Here is a 20,508-nt window from a genome sequence, read left to right as displayed (position 1 = left end):
CCCGTTTAATAGCTCACTGTGATTAGGAAAAATATTAACATCGATTCAACGTATTTATGTAATATATTTCAAACAATTCAATGTGCATCTTTGTATGTAAAATATAACATTCACAATGAATGTAAACCTATCTGAACTGTTTGTACAATGTATTTTAAACAGTTCAGAACTCGTCGTCTCAGTTAATATAGAATTATGAGGGACGCAAACATTTCAAAATCGTTTGTACAATATATCTTGAACAATCCGGCGTGCATTGTTATGTTTAATATATATGGGAAATAAACACAAGCCCTTTCAAACGGTTTGTACAATACATCTAAAACAATCCAGTGTGCTTTTTTGCAGAGGAAAAAATGTCCTGAATATGTACACACTGCAGCGTCAGGCTTATTCGCCTTGTTTAAAATTCTTATAAGCAGACTCCGAGAGAGTTTCCAAATCTTAAGAAATTACAGTCTCATTGTTCCTTGTGCTTCGCACTGTCTTTGACTTATTCTCTGTATTTAATTCAATAATAGTCCCGAAATTGGATTGAATATGTTTAACACGAGTGCTTGCGGAATGATCGTCATGTTATGTATATCATTGTATGTAATACCTAAAATGCTTATGTCAAAGATGTTTACACACAAACTTTAATAAATAGAACACTGAGGTTAGAGTTAGCAACATGCAATAGTTCCTGTTTGCCTTACAGTTCCTTCGCCTTGGTAATTAAAAGATGTACATAGCCTCGTGCGAACACTGTGTGCTTAAAATATCTCAGACTTAAGCGATGTACACGCATAAATGTATATGATTATAATTCCTTCACTTTCCAGTGCACGAGGAAATTGTATTCCCGTGAAACAGGAAGTGATCTGCTGTTAAATTCTAGTTCCGCACTTTGGACACATTCGCTCCTCGCTGAAAAACAAATCTAATTAATATATTATATTATATAAGTATTATACAGAATAATAAGTATACGTAATTCTTTGCAGTTTTATGTCGAATTGGACTTAATATCTGCAAAACAAAATGAAAACACCACGACAGTTAATGTCGGTACGAGAAATAATTTTTTAAACTATTAAATTGTTTTGGCTGTTTTTATATATGATTTTGTAAATCCTTGCACAAGCTAAATAACGCAAACTTTACGTTACATAACGTTCACATAATCTCAGACAGAAAATCATAATTGGCATTTAATCAGCATGTTTTATTGCGTATCGCATTTCTGGAGTGCGATTAAAATATCTCGATGTAACTAAATTTACTGGAAGGTAACCTATAAATACCAATCGATTATCTTTACTGTTTCTTAATTACCTCAATATCTGGTGCAGTTTTTTCTTTAATTCATTGCAGAGATTCGTCTCAGCTGTAAGAGCATCTTCTCTTTCTCTTAACTGCTGCCGCAAATGATAAATGGTATCTTCTAGCGCTTCGAATATTGCCTGAAATTTTAATACCCGATTAATGACACGTTTTTGTAATATTTCAACGTAGCAGCAAGGAAGTCTTACTCTCGATTCCTCAACAGTATCGGAGAGCGTTGGAGGTTCATCCAAACAGAAGAATTCTCGCACGCAAGAAGTTGAGACGAGCTCAGGTGTGTTTAGAATGCCATTAACAAATGCCTGCAGACCGTGTATTCTCTCTTCGAGAAAGCTCGGAGCAAAGTTATCGCCTAGCCACTTCTTTCTAGGCAACGACAAGTGAGAAATTGAAGCTTTTTGTCTCCGCAACTGTGCCAGTAGTCGTACAAAATCAGTGTATCGCCTGAATACGAACCAACAGTCACCAGTTTTCAGTTCGACCCGAAGCTTGTAGACCTACGAACATAAAATACATGAATTTTTAATACTTGCGAGTAACTTGTGGCAGTTGGAAGTAGTTTCTTGTTAACGTTGTGACAAAAGTTAACCTGTACCAAGAGCAGAATAATTATAAACACCCGAGTCTGATTAAAAAGACGCTAAAGTTGTATTTACACGTGCCTCTATTTTCCTGTATTTATTAGAAAAATACAGAAAAAAAAACAAGAGATTATGTATAATACAACGATGTGCTTCTTTCTTCTTGTTTATATCTTCCGAGTAATTATTCTTATCATGCTCGACACACCTTAATTACCTCGCAGCTTATTTCTATATAGAAAGAGAACGGAAAGCGGAAAAAACTGGGACACAAACTGTAAATCTGGCTCTCTCTTCCATAACTTCATATCCGACTATCGGTATCCTTAATTCATTGGTGGAGGGTGGAATTTCAAGAATCGCCGTTCCACAATTAGAGTTCCCATCTGTGGGGTAATTAAAACGACGAACGGTGAATGAGTTGGAGTGGCCCGATCCATCGGAGTCAGGACTGTCGAGAGTGTGAACCATTCCTTGCTGAGATCCCCTCGCTTTACTTATCGCTAGGGTCACTTCGCTGACGCATCCCACACCGGATTCCAAATTGGACATTTTACTGGGGACAAACTAAACGAAGCCATGCAAATCGGAGAAAATTAACAGAAAAACATTACCAAATGATAGAAGCAAAACAATAACGTAATAACGTAACACTGACAATGCGTGAGGGGCTATCGAAATACATCGGGAAAGTAATTTAAGGATAATTGCGAAAGGCGACGCACATTTACTTTTAAAGAAGTTCAACATTCGGAATGTATCTCGCATAGATTTTCGTATTCCGAGGAATTGTTACCTCGAAGTACAATTCCTTTTTTAATGCATTACGATTCTTAAATGGTTGCGTAACTGTGTGAACAAAATTACAGAATAATCAGCACTTTCGGAACGCTTTACGGAAGCTGAAATGTACTTTGAATATTTCCAGAAAGGAATAACGATAGCATGCTTCTATAATGTACGTAACAAGTTCCGATCTAAATGTTTAAAGAGATATGTACGCCCAATGAATGTTTATTAACATTTTGTGATTATTTATTAGCTTGCTTCTATAACGTACGTAACAAGTTCCGATCTAAATGTTTAAACAAATATGTACACCCAATGAATGTTTCAACATTTTGTGATTATTTATACGAAAAAAGGGGTAGAAACTAACCTCAATAAGGGCGTCGAATTCCCAGGGTAAGCAAATAAATTATCATTTACAATTCTTTTCCAATGAAAAGTGAATAAATTCACATAGAATTCGCAGGTGAAGAGAAACGGAATTTAAATTTATTCCATCGTTTAAACATTTTCCTTTTGGAACAATTGCGTTCCACAGCTGTTGATGACAGGTGAGGAACCGAAAATTGACAGTAATTAGTCATGACCATGAAGTTAGTAATATAGTTAGAATACAAACTGGATTTTAGCATTGAAAACCAATTGTGGACGTAGTACGGTTATTCTCCCACAGATGGCGATGGGGAATTTTCTTCCAATGACGATTCATCACACTTTTAATGACGTCTCCATCGTTGTTTCATATAGCGAATACGTAATTTGGCGAATAAACTCACGTGAGATGAAAGTGCGAGAAGTGAGCGCTCTCGTGAAAAATACGTAATAAACGCCCAGGGGCCGCGATTGAATTGTAGAACCCGGCTTAAACGCACGATGGAAACTCTCCTATTTCACAGTTTCTCCGCAGCCAATCAGAGCCTTTTATTCGCGTTTCGTCGCTCTAATGAAATACCTGCCTAAGTTGGTAATGGCCGCGCATGGCCACGTGATCTTTTCAAATTACTACTCACTGCATCAATTTTACGTTCTAAAAGCTTTCGTTGTGACAATGAATCGAGCCATTACTGAAACAAGCGCCAATTTAAACGAGGAGGAATACAGGAACATGACACCCTCTGAAAGACCTCCTATAACGGATAAATACTTACAATGTATCCTGATTTACAATGGTAAAGAGTGAGGTTATATTTCTCTTCTTTGTAACACGTTTTCTCTATACAGTTGACAATTGTCAACCTCATAGTTAATATAAGTTTACAAGTCCACTGTACTGTTAAATTCAATGACCTACGTAATGAGTTTAAATTTGAAATATCAGTCAGTTAGTATTAATAAAAAATCTGAAAAAGTTACAGGCTCTACAAAACGGAACGTACTTTCATTATGCCAAACATGATTTCATGATAAATTCTCTTGTTCGAGAAAAATATATTTATTGAATTGAAGCGCCAAACATTGGTGTTAAGTATTCAGTGCCGTTCGCGTATGCTTTTAAATGTATTTGGAGTGAAACTCTACTGAGTTTCCTGATAGTATTAGGCCCTTACTTATATTTTACTTTTAGCATTAAAGCGTAACTTAAAACATAGCGTTAAAGTGTACTTTTAGCGTAAAAGACCTATTTTAGAGCATCGTTGATAGCGACCCTACTATGCTGTCGCTTTTAAACCACTTATATAGGAAACCCTTCAAAGAAGCTATAAAGATGTATTTTAGTCAAACTCATAACGCAGTCATCACATTTTTCTGATGTCATATTACATCTCGTAAAAGCAGTCTTTTAACTAACAGCGATCGTAAAAGGTGGTATGAGTATGGCATTTTTTAGTAGCGGTCCGATCATCTTTAACGAATAGATGTTTAAAAGCGCTGCAAAAAGTGAAGTATATGTAAGGGCCTTATTTTACATATTATTGATTATATGTACTGATTTCAGATGAAAGTGCTTTGATCGGTGCAAGTAGTATGACCGACCGCTACTGGAGGGGAACAGTATGGTTTTGCAATGCGGTTTCGGATGTGGAAAGGAGCAAATCATTTGTTGCGCTGAAAACAGAAAGTGGCGTCACCGATGCAGCGTACTTAGGACAGCGAAATAAATTCATCATCGGAGAGGACAGTGGCTCGGCTCAAATTGTCGAGTTTGTTAAAGACGTGGAAACTAACTCGCAGGAGTTACGAGTCATCGAAAGTGTCTGCTTGCACGATGACACTCTGACTACCATGTCGGTTTTCTTTGACAATGCAAATATGGTCACCGGAGCTGTGGATTGTTGGTACGACAGTTCCCTTCGACTTAAAAATTACAGTCGATTCAGTAAAATATTAGATGTTACTCTATGTTGCAGTATTAAGGTGTTAGATCTAGTGGAGCTGATACCTTTGCATACTTATTACTACGCGCACAAAGAACTTGTCACGTGCGTTAATGCAAAGCCTAAAAGTACGACAGTTTTTGCATCTACGTCACTGGATAACGAATGTCTGATGTGGGACGTCAGACATTATAAACCAGCACAGAGTAAGTGGGACGACAAATAGTGAAAATCACATATAATTTATATTAGCTATCATTTCTAACGAGGCCTCCCTGGGGTCGATGCTCAAAGAAAGAAACACCTAACTTCAAACTTTCTGCGGGCATTTAAATGCATTTTAAGACTGTTCAGCTTTTTCCCAAGTAAAAGTATTGAATTATTTCAGTTATATATAATTTGTCGGCGTGCCAAAAAAATGAAATGTTTCTCAACGGTGACTAAAATTGGTTGTCGAAGCTAAGGCAGAAAAGAAAGATTCTTAGTAAACGTTAACATTTTGACTTTTTGATATGTCTACGATACTTTCATAACACCTTAATAAACTATTACAAAAAGATAGTTCCGAGGAATGTAAATTTGATAGTAAGGGTAATATTTACGTATAACCTTATTTCTAAATACTGCTAAATGTGTTTAAGGTATCTTCGAGAACGACGATTGCAGTTTAACATCAGTTGCTTGGGATCCATGTGACGAACATATTTGTGCCGTCGGAACATTAGATGGAAATATAATTTTACTCGACACTCGGAAGCCGAAAGCCTCGTTAGAGCATCAGTCAGTCTTCCCGAGAGGGATTCATAAACTACTCTTTCACCCAGAGAAGTATGTTCACTTTATTAGAAGATAATTTATATCATATCGTAATTACATTTAAGGTGAAGTGAGACATGTCGAGAAATTTGATCAACGAAAAAAGATTCTTCGAAATACCTACATTACCAACGTTGATATTTATATCGACAGCCGAGTCTTAGTTAGGTGATCACTAGTCATGTATCAAAGTTTCAGACAGTTCAATCCGATACCCTTAAAAAAAAAATATCTAATTAGAGCCAACTGACTTAATTTGGTTTCAGTTCACCTTAAGTATGATCGTGTCTATGTAATACGATAAAAACTATCTTTTGTCTATCGAAGCTTTCAAATATTGTCGTAGGTTCATTCTTCGTACACTAAGCATAGATATTTATATACAATTTAAACTTTCAGATTACTACCTAATTTATGTTACGATTTCTATCCGCAGACCACACCGATTAGCTGGCTGCTGCGACGATAGTATAGTGAAAATATGTGATACTAGCAAAGAATTAGCCATCGTGTACAAAGACGACAGGCATGCAGACTTTGTGCGTGGCTTGGCATGGCATAACAAGGATTTAATAACATGCTCTTGGGACGACACCGTGCTTAGACATGTTTGGGATTCGTAAATAACACCTTACGGAGTGTATAATTCCGATGCATTAATCTACACCGGCCTGATAAGAACTTCCCTAGAACTTGTTCGGGATAAAATGTGATAAAGTGCTTTTTCATCTTCTCGGGACAAACAATTAGTGGTGTGTCGATCATTCAACCTAACACATAACCTCAAAATGATATCATTTTGATACGTGTGTAAAATTACATGGAATAAGTTAATGTGTGCCATATGATGGGAAAATTAATTACTGTCATTAAGGTGATATGAAAGGGACACACTGTATATAAAACGTCAGTATATATAGAATGACCCTTTCATATCACCTTAACTTTATTGAAGAAAATATGGAAAATGATGTGTATCACTTTACGAGTCGAAGATTTTCACAGGATCTTCTGTATGTATTAGCAGAACGCGTAACTACTGGAAGAATACCTAAGCGAAATAGCTTTTGAGTTAATTTAAAAGTCAGTGTGAAGCAGAAAGAAATATGATTGAATATTGATATCATAATATGATATGAATATTAAATCTTGCTGCGTTGAATGCACAATTTGATCACAAGTAAGTGTCTACAATGTATTACCGTAATTCTTTACCTTTACATAGTTTCAGGACCTACTTTAGCGCCTCCATATTCCCGTGGTGAAATTTCAAACGAATCGGAACTAAATTTTGGATGAAAATAAAACTTCATGAGTTTCAGGACCTACTTTAGCGCCTCCATATTCCCGTGGCGCAATTTCAAACGAATCGGACCTAAATTTTGGATGAAAATAAAACTTCATGAGTTTCAGGGCCTACTTTAGCGCCTCCACATTCCCGTGGTGAAATTTCAAACTAATCCGTACCTCCAATTCGGGGAATACTTTCCCCAACGATTTGATTTCTCTGATACATATAAATTACCCCTTTCATATCGCCTTAAATACATATCTCTCAATACAATTATAGGTGGAACTTAATTCGTAATAAATAATAGAAGCTTTAATACAATGCAACGGTGCAAAGCTTCGTGGGGAACTGTGCGTCCAATTGTCGGTACTCGAAGGCACATTGATTGCGTTCCACTTTCATGTCCAATTCGTGGGAAAATAGGGATTGAAGGTACAAAGTGCTCTTCCCTCTCCCGTAAGCTTCTACTTTAAGAAACCGCCACTTCGCCTTTGATAGCGCTGCGATCGCGTCTCTTAAAAGAGCTCTTCGAGCTTCGTTTGCCGTAGTCGGAGCAGTCGCGACTAAACATTTTGCGTACAAAACGAAAGCTCTGCCTTGGTCGTATAAACTGCCGTGGCTCAGTATTGGTATTATGGCCTCTTCTACCAGCTTCCAGGCTTGATTAGGAATGCCCATTATCAGCTGCACAGATAAAACAGAACGATGACAGAAGTTAACGTTAAAATCTTGCACTCATATAATTTACAAATATAAATTTTTTCATCCAAATTGAATGCACCGATTCATTTGAAAATTTAACATGTTGTTATGGAGAAGTTAATGAACAACGTGGCGCTCATGAAATTTCAGTTTTTATAAACAAATTTTTTATTTATCCCAGACGAACTAAGAATGCGTATTTTTGTTTAAACATGAAATTTCATCCAAATTGGATGCACCGAATCATTAGAAACTTTAACACATGATTATGAAAGCCCTAAGGAACAACGCGTGGGCGTAAAATTTAATTTTTCACAAATATATATATGTATATATATGAACTTGGCTCTAGTCTAGGCTAAATGGAAAAAATTGATTTTGGAAAAACTAAATTTCACGAGCATCGCCTTCTTCGCCGGCAACGTAGGTATCTAGGAGAATCCTTTTACCGACGTCAACGAAATTTCTCGACGGCGTTCACTCCACCTTAATAAATGTTAACGTTTATTAAGGTTTTGTTTAAACAAAATCGGTCTTGAACTTAATTTTTAAATTGTATTTACAAAATGTACCTGTACATTCGCCAAGTGCATCTTGACGAGTGCTTCGTAGTAGGAGAGATGAAACTTATTAGCCATTTCTAAAGCATTGTTCAGCAGTACGATGGAGTTGCTTCCAGCGATCCTGGACCCTGGCAAGGTGGAGGCACACATAATTTGGCTGCGTAATATCATGGCTCTCACTTGGTTATCAGGAGTTACCCCTTTAGTTTTGTCTATACTGTTCACAAACTCCAACCCCTTCGGGTAGTTGCCCCTCGCTAGACAAACTTCAGCCTGCCTAAAAGATATCGACAAAGGAAGCTTACTACAATTCTATTGACAGTTAAAATGAGAATTTATGTGAATTCTTAAACATGCATTTGCATACCTGAAGAGACTTTCGAGGGGATCCAAACTTGATATGTGTTCAGCCACTGCGGCAGCTTCGCTCCACTTCTCTTGTCTTATTGTACGGGTGAACTCGTACAATTGTTCGCTCAGCATCCAAACCTAATTGTTTCGTAACACATTTCAGAACATTCCGAGGTGATCGATGCACTTACTAAGTTAGTTGGAAAATGTAACACCCCTTCGTGGAAACTTTGCACTTTCCCCATGCAAACCCTCGGTAATTCCATCTTCACCCTACAAGATAATCTTAATGAAACCGATAATTTACCTTGTTACTAGGTTCGTTTGGGAATCTATTCTTCGCGTGAGACAATACAACGTCCACCAAGCTGTATTCTCCCAATTCAACCAAGTAATTAGCAATGTTGACCACGGCTTGACATGTTGACGGGCCGTTGAACATGTGTTGTTTTTTATCCCCTGTGTTGTGGAGGAGCAACAATTGGGAGCATACCGAAGACATTTCGGATTTACCATAGTAAGCCCATAAGGCTGCCTTCTCGGCATAGGTCATGGACATCAGGTCGATCATCGAGTGCTGACAATTCAGCACGTCAGATTTCATAAGCGTCTAGAAATAAATTACGATGTTTATTATATAACTCATCTCCTGGTAATTATTGTACAATTAAAGGAAAAAAATGGATCGACAAAATTTACAAGTGATATGAAAGAGTCATTATGTATACATCAAACCGTGAAAATATTTATATAACTTGTCTCCAAACGTGCTCGTGAAATTTAATTTGAAGAAACACTTTTTATTTATCCCGGACTGGAACTGAGATCACACTTTTATTTGAAAATTGAAATTTTAATGAGTATCGCCTTCTTCCTTAGGGCCTACGTAATCACTTGCTAAAGCTTCTAATTATTCGGCGCGCGTAATAAAGCTCGATTTCAATGACTAACCTCGAAATGTATTTTATGAGTATCGCGTCCTTCCGCAAGTGGGGCTCGCATCGTTTTAACTTTCAATTCAAATTCTTGAATTAACTTTACGTGATATTACGGAATAAGTAGAAACTTATTGGCTTATTTTATATTTAACTATCATTTAAAATTTAATCCTGCATAATTTAGGACCCTTATGTAATCTCTTAGGTTACCTCGAAGACCTGCGGAGGATTTTTTCCCTCAAGAGCGGAGTGATGAGCCGAAGCAATGAGACCTAAACTCGTGGTATGCGTTATTCCAAGTAGACTCGCTTTTCCAACAGATCGCTCTATTAACGGTACTCTAAACAAATTTTAATAATCATGAGTTGTAGTAATAAACAAAAGACCGAATGATACTCAAAGTACGTTATTCAAAAGATTTACTTCTGTTCCTCGGCTAAGTGGTACATCCAAGCATGAGCATGTTGCAAGCAAACATTATCTCCGGCTTCTTGTGCCATCATCACGGCTTCTTTCAACGCTGATCTGGCAACTTCTCTGCGAACCAAAAAATAATTTAGATGATACGAAAGAATCAGCTAATATATATATTCGAGAAGTCGGGGGTACCGATTCGTTTCAAATTTCACCACGAGAATATGGAGGCGCTAAAGTAGGTCCTAAATCTATGTAAAGGTAAAGAACTACGGTAATACATTGTAGACACTTACTTGTGACCAAATTGTGCATGCAACGCAGCAAGATTTAATGCAGCGTAGCGAAAGGTACGAGCTCTGTCTTCGGTGGGTGATCGAGTCTCCAAAGGGGCCAGTCTATCGAAGCAATGATAAAGGCTGTCCAAGGCCCCACAATATTCGTTAACACGTAGACAATTTAAGTAACTTAAATAATGCTGAAAAACATTGCCAATAGAATAATTATGTTTCATAGTCCTTGGAACATAGAGTGTAGATCGATACACTTAGTTCGGAGGAAAGTTTCATAAACTATTGACCTATCAGAGATATGTAATGACACTTCTATAACACCTTAAAATGTCAGAGATAAATACTTACTGCTTCGGCGTAATCTGGACTGCAATTTAGAAGTTCATGAACAAGCTTTTGAAGTTCAGCTGGAGGCAGAGCTTTGTGTTCATCGGTCTGTAAGGCGTGTGCTTGTTGGGCTACGAGAAGTTCAGCTTGTCTCCCTCCCCATATACTCCTAAATACGTAAAGAAATTGTATTTAAAAGCTGTACATACGTACAATACTAACTTCCAAGTCAATGAACAAACATTGTACTATGAAATTAAATTCAGGTCGATATTGTGTTTTCTTAAGGTGAAATGAAACACGTCGAGGAACTTGATCGACGTTGGGAAAAAAGATTTGTCTAAATACCGAATTATATTGGGTATTATACTAAATGGCAAATTCCACCCATCGTTTTCTTACAATAATTATAAAGTAATCGAAGTAAAACTCCAGACGATTCGATCCAATATCCTTAAAAAAAGTATCTTACTCAAGTCGACTGATTCGAGGGGGGTTTCACTTCACCATAACATGCGCAACGTGCACACTTCACTCACTTGTACGTGTCAACAGGTTCTGCTTTTGAATCCGCAAGTTCTGAGTTGTTAGGGCTCGCTGTTCTTTTCTCTAGGTATTTCTTGAAATCATCGTAGAGTGCGACCACTTGAGAAAATGTCAACTTTTCAAAAAACATTACGATCCTTCGTACGTATAATCCAAGAACAGAGTTCTTGTCTAAAGCTGGAGTGGCGAGGGAATGCTCCAACGGAGACTTCGTTAACCGCCGAAGACAATCAAAGAGATCCAGAAGGCCTTCTATTCCTTCTCTGTATAATCTACTCAACTGAACGTCCAGTAAACGAGAAAACCGTTGAAGCACCTCGTATTCGTTCGAGTACAGCAAATCAGTCACAGACTTTAAATACATGTCGGGAGACTGGAATAATAAATAGATGATCTTTTACGACCCTTGTAACAATATGACCATAATGTTTCCATTTTATCGGAATTGTATCGAATTATCATTTAAGTGCAAACGACTTCTATTAGGTTAATGTGTAAGTAATGGCGTTTTGTTTACACGTTGCATTACGTGCATTAACCTCGGAGAAGTCGTTAATTAAAATTTCATATTTTTTACATTATGGCCAATTAAATGATAACTATCGATGATATAACATTTTTGGCCTTTTAAATACCTGGATTAATTTCAGAGCCACGATGCAAAAGTCTCGCCTTTCCACAATAGCTGCAAAAGAAAAATGTTAATAGCGGCCTGAATCGTTTACTTCATATACATATTTTTCTTCATTAATACATTTTCAATTCTACCGATCAGCTAAACAATCTTGCAACGCTAGCGGAATGATTTCAAAATTGATTTCTATTTATTGAATCGCAACTCAAGTCAATGCTATACCTATCGGCTTCACTGCAAGATTTGTCAAATGTTAGAAATGAAAATATTATCGCAGGACTTCCTCGCTGACTCAATATTATTGTTAATCCTTAGGTATTCAAATCGACAAGTACCTTTCGTCCTTTCATTGCAATATTCCTTTATCAATATGACAACGACTATTTTATAGGGTGTCAGTTGTTCGCGTTGACTCTTTTTTGAATTACCATCGATATTCATCATATCCTTAATCATTGTATATTCAAATCTTTTTGCGCCGGTTCATTCATTAAGTTTTCGGAGCCTCTTGATTGCTCTTATTCATAGACAAGCAGTGTTGCCACCGTCGCGATTTAGAGGTTAGGAGAAATCATAAAAAATGGGAGTAGATTCACTGTCAGCGGAGCAGAAATAAGGGTTACCGCTACCATAGGGAGGATACTCGAACTAAAATCTAATATGGCGGATACGGCGGGATATTTGAAATATTCTACCTCATTCTTAAATCTTCTATCAGGCGGTCGATTTTGTGACTTTGGCGAGAGTGCGCACTTCTCGCACTGTCATCTCACGTGAGTTTATTCGCCCGGTTCTCCGAGTGAAAATGTGAAATCTCTAGATTTGAAGGAACGTGGTTCGAGATCTCGAAGTTTCTGATCGAGTTGTCACGCGAAGTATCTCACTTTTTTACTATAGTGAATGCTACGGAATCGCGGGAGATGTTCACTTTTAGAATCTTCACTAGATTCGAATTATAGAATCGACAGGTTAACCGATGAATGCAAACGCAACTAGAAGTGTATTTCTATAATTAATAGCAGAGATGAGACCAACACATCTTTGTTAATAGCAGAGATCATCTCTGTTAATAGTAATAGATCTACTCCAGTAGTTCCGAAGCAAACCACCATAGCGCTGGTGGGCGCCATTTTGCGTGAGGCATTCAATACCTTTTCTTTTTCTAAATTACATTACCTTTTTACTTAAATTTGTTGTGGCTTTCAGAAATGACTCGTGTCCATTGTCGCCAAAGGGCCGACGTTTGCCAAGCAGATATAATTATTTGGAATACATAATCAGAATAGTGGTAGTTTGCAAAAGAAATTTTTAACAATATTATGTATGACATATCTCATATACTTATTATTCTGTATTGCGATAAAGCAAAACTTCAACGTTAAGTCCTATACATTTAAACAATTATTTACATAATTTTACATGTATCAATCATACATAATACCTTCGAGGATCGCTTGAACCGTACGACTTGCCACAGGATTCGCACAATATATTTGTGCCAGATTCCATTAATTTTTTCCTGCAGATTAAATGCTTACATGGTAAAATATAGAGATGTAAAAGCGTACAACATGAACACTTGTCTACACTCTTTAAAGTATTTTCTTGTCCTTCGCTGAAGGATCTAAGCCCCGACAAAGTAACCCGAACATTTTCTTCTAAACTGACATCGGTCTCAGAATTTGTTAATTCATTGTTATCTACAATCATATCAACGTTACTGATATTAGATTGTTGTACTTTGTTCTGTAAAACATTGGCAGCTTTGAAATCTTTTCTCTTAGATATTATATTAATCGGTAACTTATGCTTAGTGTCTATATTCCGTTTAGATGGTTGAACGGAGGTGGATATTATATGTCTTGCAGGCACATTAACTTCTCTCGGTTCACATTTTACATCCTTCGTTAGAATCTCTGACCAATTGTGTACGGTGAGTTGCAACGACCGTTCACAAATACCATTTAACACTCTTGGCATTTTCTTGATTTCACTATCGTTGCTATGTTCGAGAAGATACTTGTCAATTTCCACTTTCAATTTATTGGCAATAATTGGTCGTCGATGTTCATTAAGCAGAAGTCCAGTAAAAGGGTCCGAAGGCATTCTGCCCCACAACGCTTCGTTCTTTGTATATTTCTCTAACGTACTTTGATCAATTATATTACCACTCGGCATTATTATTGGTTGAATCATAATTTCACAGGTGATGGGATCCAAAAATTTCTCTGATACACTTAATAAATGTTCGTCTCGTTTCCTAAATTAAAGCATTATAAATTGTATTAAAACGTGTTACAGGTATAATCTTTAATTTTATGGACCATAAGGAATTACAACTGTAAAATTTGCATTAATAACACGTTTAATTAGTATTAACCGTCTCGAAACTTAAAATAGATATTCATTGGACGGTCCAACTTATAATTAATATGTTTTAATCATAATAAAGCTCAAGGTGAAGTGAAACATGCAGAGAAATTTGAAACCAATTTAACATGAAAATAAATTTAAGCATCATACCTTTTACGAAAACTTGTGACTTCCGCAGCTGGAACATTAACGATCACATTTTTAGACGATCTTTGTGGATTATCTTTGTTAATCCAAGCTTCGTGCATAAGTTCCATAACGGTGTTTCTCAGATCCTTCGAAACGTATCCCCAGACCTCTATCCTACCGAGAGCTGGGACAGAGTTTTCCGTCTTAAAAATAGATATTCGCAAGCAGTTTACACTGTCGACAAACAATTGCTTAGAGAGTCTTATATATCGCTGGAGAAAATTAGGCGGTACATAGTCTCGCAGTTGGTTTGCGTCTTTGCGATAGAACAGTAATCCCAGTTCGTCTTTTAATTGCCCACTGGATACGCATTCGTAAGGGACAACTTTTGTGCGGTCCCAGTTAGTAGCTAGCTGGAAACCTGTGGATTTCTGAGCTCCCACGCAAGGCCAAATAACAACATGATGGATTTTAATGCTACAAGCAAAAGTGAAGTCAATATGTACTGGGGGTTTAATACAAGAGTACGCAAGGAAACCCTTAGAGCTTCCATTTACAAGATTCACTGGCTCGTATCCTTCGGTAGTGACAGTTTTGCAAGTGACACTTGTTTTTAAGCAAGGATCACAAAAATTCATAAGCATTTTAGACACAACGTCAATTCGTTTTCGTTTTCGTGTGATGGCTTTCGGCCCAGTAGTATGGGCCCAGTACCACAATTCTGGCTCTCTATTTATTTTATTTTATCTCGCTTATTTTCTGTCTCTTTGCCAGTGTCCAATATTGTCCAGTGGGCCACTGGCTTTTGGAGGTTATAGCATGATGGCGGTCTGATTTCCGTTGGGAGGTGACGTGGGTCGGCTTCCGGTCGGGGCCATTTGAATCTTCTCTCTGTGCTTTGGAGGGGGATTTAAGATCTCCCGTCTGTATAGGATTTTGGAGTGGTGCCGTCCTCATTCTCTAAATTATCCTATTGATTTCTTCTCTGAATTTATTTAATGCTCTGAATATTTTGCCGTTTTTGACGAATATCAAGCTGTCTATGTCATAGGGGGGGAATATATTTTCTTTCATTATCGATTCAAAAAGTTTGGTTCTCTGGTTGTCGTAATTTGGACATTCGAGGAACACATGGTTTTCATCTTCGTATTCTTCTCCGCATGGATTATTCATAAATTTACCGTAATTATTAACCATTTACTTGGATTGTAAATAAAATATTTCCATTAGATATTTTACATAAAAAAGCTCGAATGACGATTCACAACCCTGGTTAAAATGTACCGACAATCTTTACTGTAAGTACTTCATTACGACTCGAACTGAACGAACATGCGTTTAAATAAGAAAATCCTTCGGCTCGCTACAAAAGGCACCCAATACAGTATATTTAATAAAGTAATAAAATACATCGGTGTTAGATACAGTAGAATACTGAAATAATCATATTATTAATATATATATATATTTATATATATGTATATGTATGTATATATATACACTTCAGTACGTCAAGGTTTAAAGATACAAGGGACTATGGTTACCTACTTAAAAAAATATTAATAAATATCTAAGGTTACATTATTAACTGACTATTGGCATAACGTCTTATAAGGTACTGCGTTACGTCACTATGTTACGCCAGCATCCCTGGGTTCAAAAGCAGTACTAAACGTTATAAAATATGTGGAAAATAGAAATGACACTCTTTCTTTTCCTCCCGTCTCTGCTTAGTCATACTTTCGAAGTGCGGGATGCTCAGCCGAGTGCACCGATCTGTGGTTTGTGCTTTCCGCGATATAAAGCAAAGAATTCAGAAGTCCCATAGAAGCCCAGATCCTATGTTAGCGCTTGATGCTCTAAAAGTTGGCTAACAAACCAGAAGTGGGGGTAAAAAAGAGATCGCACGTGTAGCCAACGATATCTCACGTACGGGAGGAAGAGAGACGCATATAGAAAGGCGAGTATTGGGTGTAAGATAAAGAAAGAATGCAATTGCTATATATCGCCATAAGATTAAGAGAGATGGAGAGATGATTACAGCGCCGCCATCCGTTGGCTAACATACTATTTATCGAGCATCGAACGTCCGTATCCTTCTGGGCTTCTATGGAGACTTCTGAATTCTTTGTATAAAGGCTGGAAATGATATTAATCTCGGGTCACTTGTTTTGATTTAAACTAACAGAAGTGTTTCAAAAACCGATGCATTTTGATTCCGACGTAAAATGAAACTTTTACACGAACGTGCAAGGAATGTGTTCAGACCATGTACAAAGAAATTGTCTAGAAACTGTGCCGAAGCACTCTGCGATTCTCTAAAGCTTAAGACTGCGCTTCTAGGTACTGTAGTATACTTTTTCACATTAAATACAAAACATTGTTGCTCGTAGTCCATGGTATATGGCTCGGTCGATCCGACAGATCTTCGTAAAGAAAATGACTACGTTCGAGGGATTTAAATAAGAGTCGAAGCGCAAGAATTGCGGAGTCCTACACTTATTGCGGTTAGGTGGTTAATTTGCGAGAAGGAGAAATTAACGGAACGAAAGTAAAAAGAATTAGAAGAATCATCGTTACCCCGTAACGAAAAGAGACCAAATAGCATCGGCTCTGCTATTTGACTCCTCTTGCCTTAAGGTTGATTTTCCCATAACATGGTCTCAGGAATATGAACCTTACTGAAAGGCTGGACAGAATTGGAGCAGTCCTCGGCAGGAAATATATAGAAGGAATATTCTTCATCCAAGGACGCATACATTCTTAAGGCGAGCTTAAATGTCCAGGAAGGTGTATCACCTCCCACGTTTAAGATGATATGAAAGCGTGAATCTATAAACATAAAAACTGTCCACTTATCCCAGACTAGAACCAAGAATACATATGTTTAAATTTTTAATGAATTTTCATGAGCACCGCGATGGTCCGTAGAAGTTTTCCTCACGTTTCAAATTATTCGCTGCACCCAGTTCGGAGAAACGTTTTACATATAATAACCCTTTCATATCACTTTAAGTTTTACAGATAAATGCGCTCCAATGGCAACTTCGATAAGTAGAAAAAAGAATTTGGCTTCTGCGTACAGGCCAGAGTTAGCACGACATACCTATCTACGGGTAATCAAAGATTGTACAAATGACTGGCGTAAGAAGAATATCGTATATTCGAGATACAGTTATCTGGAAATAATATATATATATTTATATATATAATATATATAATATATATATAATCTATGTATTGGTTATATTATTTTGTGGCTACGTCGTAGAAACTGTTTTAACATTACATTATGATACAGTGTGGTATGTATGTGTGCGTGTCGGTGGACATTCCTGAACGAAAGCATGTAATTAAAAATCCAAGCCTCGACATTAACAGCGGTTTAGGGTTTGAAGAGTTAAAAGTAGGCACTAGAACTAAATTATGTTAAAGAGACTGTTGATGTCAGGACGCGGTTGAATTTCGCGCCAAGTACGACGGTCTGTTCGAAAACTCTTAGGTTAGGTGACCGTCGTACGCGGGGACGAAAGAAATAGATTTTTATCTATTCGATCAGGAATGTGAGAGGAAATAAATGTAGTTGCTGTTTCCTGAAGAGTATTTACACGTCCTGCAAACAGGCGGAATTGAATCCGTTAGAACTAAGTGAATTATCTTTCCTAACCTCTGCGCAATAACCTTACGCAGTTTCATTTCTTGAGTGTGCACAAGTGGGAACGATGTAGGAAGAAGTGCGTAAGAAAGAATGGGTATCTAGTTGAAGACTGTGACTGTTCCTGTTATTCCGTTAAATCATGTTAATGTGAAGATTCTCAAGAGTTAGATATCGGCGAAGAGGTTATCCATTGGATGGAATTTTTGCCCGATTAGCACGTTCGGTTTGTCATAAGTTGCTGTCGGGGTTTCAGCTATTTGCCTTATGGCACTGCATACACTCGCAGTGACGGCAATAGTTCTCTTTTCCTTGCCGAGCCCTTGCGATCACGAATTAACATTCACGATTTCAAGTGATCGTGTGATCGCAAGCCTCTGTTACTTCTAGAATTTTTTACTCAGACAACCGTGCGTGCACTAAGTGTTTCAACGAATCCATAAAGAATTACCATTAGTTTCGACTCTTAAACCCAAAACTCTAAGGTGACGTGAGAAAATCAACAGACAGTGGGATGATTTCGATATTTGAAACCGAGGACAATGTGTAGAAACTTCCGCAGCAAAGGTGCAGTTTTAAAAAGACGTGAGGATGGAACTAAATCTGCTGTAGTTCTCGATATCATACAGGGCAGTGTCAATGGAATCGTAGCAGATCTAGTGCAGATTGAAATTCACAGTAAGTCGTCATCGCATCAGTGCTATCCTTTGTGACGCTAGTGTTCCATCAGAACCCTCAGGGTCCTCCGTCAGGTGGCTTCGATCACAGCCAGATTCAACACGAAGCATCGCTTACTATTTTTATCCAGTAGTTCTGGGTTTACTTGGACTACCGTAAGCAGTCGAGGAACGTCATGGAAAACCTCTGGCCCTGTTTCTATCGAAGTGTTAGCACTAATAGCTTCATGGCTAGGTGCGTCCACATCCAAGGAAGTTCTTCCGAAGCCTCGACATGCCTACATTGTACGTCATCAAATGTGTTCCCTCGTTCCAACACAAGTGGACGAATGGTCTGGCTTCGCCAGACATCCTAATCCTGATAGATGTCCCTGGTATCTTCAAGAACGACACCGGCACCTTTATCTCACAGATTGATGGACATGTCCTGGTCATATTGACCGATGCTGGGGTCCGATGGAGAACTTGTCGAGGTGGGTGATTGCAATGGCGTAGACGAAGCTGGTAATGCCATCGTAGGACTCTCAAGGGTGGAGTTCCAGTGACTTCTGTCAGCTCCGTCACCCCCATCATCAGAGACTATGGAGATGTCCGCGATGATGCCGCTCTCTGTCAACAGGACCATTCGTTAAGGTTGCCTTTTGGTCCTCTACGGTGACATGGGGTAATTATTTATGCTTTCCCAACCAACGGATCATCCTCATAAGGGATACTGACCTACGCTACACTGGCTGTTCAGGGTAGTGCTGCGATGATGGGGTCGAGGACTATTGTCCAGGCCCAGGTGGAGGGTCGTGGGTGGACCACTGCTGCCTCCGCTGCTGGAAGAGGAACTCACGGAGATGACGCTGTGGGGCCTTCTACTGCAGCGACTCGACTCCTCGGACACGGACACTGCGATGGAGTTCCTGAACCTCGGTGCTGCTGGTGAACAGAGGAAGAGAACCGGGATCACTAGGGTGATTTAAATATACTTAGGGAATGGGGACCAAGGGGATGATGTCTATGGGTGAGGGGAACGTACTCTTGGAGAGCTGGGCCACGCTGATGGACCGGTCGTTGATCTGGTCCGCGCTGGGCCTGATGTCCAGACATGGTTTGTTCCCAATCCCCATGCTCGACATCTCCGCCAGGCGCACTTCTGCAAGGGTCAGGTCATCCGTGAGTTTAGGGTACGAGTCTACCTAGCTTGGGGTGGTGTCCTTAGTCATTTGGGCACCTCTGTTTCGCAGCGCCTGCTTCCAAAGGAGTCTGCTCAGCTCCTCGGTCCAGGTCTTCTTGATCTCCTCGGTGGCGCACTGCAAGGTGTAGGTGTCGCCCGGTTTCCTTTTGCGGAACCAGATCTCGAACTTGGTCGGCGAGTCCGCGATGACGGCCGTCAGGCCGATGTCCGTTGTCTTTATGCTGTGCTTGTAGATGTAGATGTCCAGGTTCTGGAATTCAAGGTGGAGGCGCGTCAAGTTGGGCGAGATTCTTACCACTAGGGGTTCGTGAGACCGACATATGCGTCCTCTCCTGGGTAGGTATCGAAACCTTTACGAAATCTTGCTTCAAGGGTGAAGAGCGGAGCCGCACCTTTCTATCCGGGAACCTCCGGGCTTTGCTGAAGAGGATGAGGTCCTCGAAGAGGAAGACTTGCCGGAGGCACTTCTTCCCTTTACCCTGCCAGACCAGGAACTCGCTCTGCCTGAGTAACCTGCCTTGCTCCTTCACGTTCACCTGGGGAAAGGAGGTATTCCTGGACACTTATACGGGAGAACGCTTCTTCCTGGGATTTACTTCGTGATC

At 38.8% G+C, this 20,508-nt stretch overlaps 5 protein-coding genes across 5 annotated transcripts in view; 1 reads left to right on the top strand and 4 right to left on the bottom strand.

Moving 5' to 3' along the window:
• Positions 1 to 44: 44 nt before the first annotated feature.
• LOC105703538 (sorting nexin-16) lies at positions 45 to 3,267 on the bottom strand. Its single transcript, XM_012432010.1, has 5 exons — positions 3,067 to 3,267; positions 2,184 to 2,474; positions 1,515 to 1,823; positions 1,318 to 1,445; positions 45 to 909 (listed from the first exon to the last, which is right to left on the bottom strand). The coding sequence occupies exons 2-5, from the start codon at positions 2,457 to 2,459 to the stop codon at positions 870 to 872; spliced, it is 753 nt and encodes a 250-aa protein (XP_012287433.1). The 5' UTR covers positions 2,460 to 2,474; positions 3,067 to 3,267; the 3' UTR covers positions 45 to 869.
• Positions 3,268 to 3,676: 409 nt separating this feature from the next.
• Positions 3,677 to 6,672, top strand: LOC105703537 (methylosome protein 50). The gene is made up of 5 exons (XM_012432009.1): positions 3,677 to 3,865; positions 4,633 to 4,972; positions 5,045 to 5,217; positions 5,653 to 5,839; positions 6,264 to 6,672. Exons 1-5 carry the CDS (start codon positions 3,745 to 3,747, stop codon positions 6,448 to 6,450), a joined length of 1,008 nt encoding a protein of 335 aa, XP_012287432.1. The 5' UTR covers positions 3,677 to 3,744; the 3' UTR covers positions 6,451 to 6,672.
• Positions 6,673 to 7,253: 581 nt separating this feature from the next.
• On the bottom strand, positions 7,254 to 12,411 carry LOC105703560 (anaphase-promoting complex subunit 5). The gene is made up of 11 exons (XM_012432049.1): positions 12,222 to 12,411; positions 11,888 to 11,937; positions 11,246 to 11,625; positions 10,728 to 10,875; positions 10,383 to 10,564; positions 10,096 to 10,209; positions 9,883 to 10,012; positions 9,042 to 9,344; positions 8,751 to 8,872; positions 8,393 to 8,660; positions 7,254 to 7,802 (listed from the first exon to the last, which is right to left on the bottom strand). The coding sequence occupies exons 1-11, from the start codon at positions 12,340 to 12,342 to the stop codon at positions 7,431 to 7,433; spliced, it is 2,190 nt and encodes a 729-aa protein (XP_012287472.1). The 5' UTR covers positions 12,343 to 12,411; the 3' UTR covers positions 7,254 to 7,430.
• Positions 12,412 to 13,169: 758 nt separating this feature from the next.
• On the bottom strand, positions 13,170 to 15,200 carry LOC105703477 (RING finger protein 37). The gene is made up of 2 exons (XM_012431898.2): positions 14,410 to 15,200; positions 13,170 to 14,146 (listed from the first exon to the last, which is right to left on the bottom strand). Exons 1-2 carry the CDS (start codon positions 15,030 to 15,032, stop codon positions 13,315 to 13,317), a joined length of 1,455 nt encoding a protein of 484 aa, XP_012287321.1. The 5' UTR covers positions 15,033 to 15,200; the 3' UTR covers positions 13,170 to 13,314.
• A 1,219-nt stretch (positions 15,201 to 16,419) lies between these two features.
• Positions 16,420 to 20,508, bottom strand: part of LOC105703468 — a 112,101-nt gene continuing 108,012 nt past the window's right edge. Inside the window, exons 19-23 of the mRNA XM_012431886.1 lie at positions 20,296 to 20,439; positions 19,940 to 20,153; positions 19,745 to 19,861; positions 19,438 to 19,641; positions 16,420 to 19,329 (exon numbers count right to left, since the gene is read on the bottom strand). Coding sequence (XP_012287309.1) covers positions 19,127 to 19,329; positions 19,438 to 19,641; positions 19,745 to 19,861; positions 19,940 to 20,153; positions 20,296 to 20,439 — 882 coding nt within the window. The 3' untranslated portion in view covers positions 16,420 to 19,126. The remainder of the gene's footprint in view (positions 19,330 to 19,437; positions 19,642 to 19,744; positions 19,862 to 19,939; positions 20,154 to 20,295; positions 20,440 to 20,508) is intronic.

Source organism: Orussus abietinus, unplaced genomic scaffold (genome assembly GCF_000612105.2).
Source record: "Orussus abietinus isolate OABI.00-Male unplaced genomic scaffold, Oabi_2.0 scaffold83, whole genome shotgun sequence".
Lineage (NCBI taxonomy): Eukaryota > Metazoa > Arthropoda > Insecta > Hymenoptera > Orussidae > Orussus > Orussus abietinus.
Note: the sequence above shows the minus strand (reverse complement) of the source record. Positions and strands in the feature narration are given on the sequence as shown.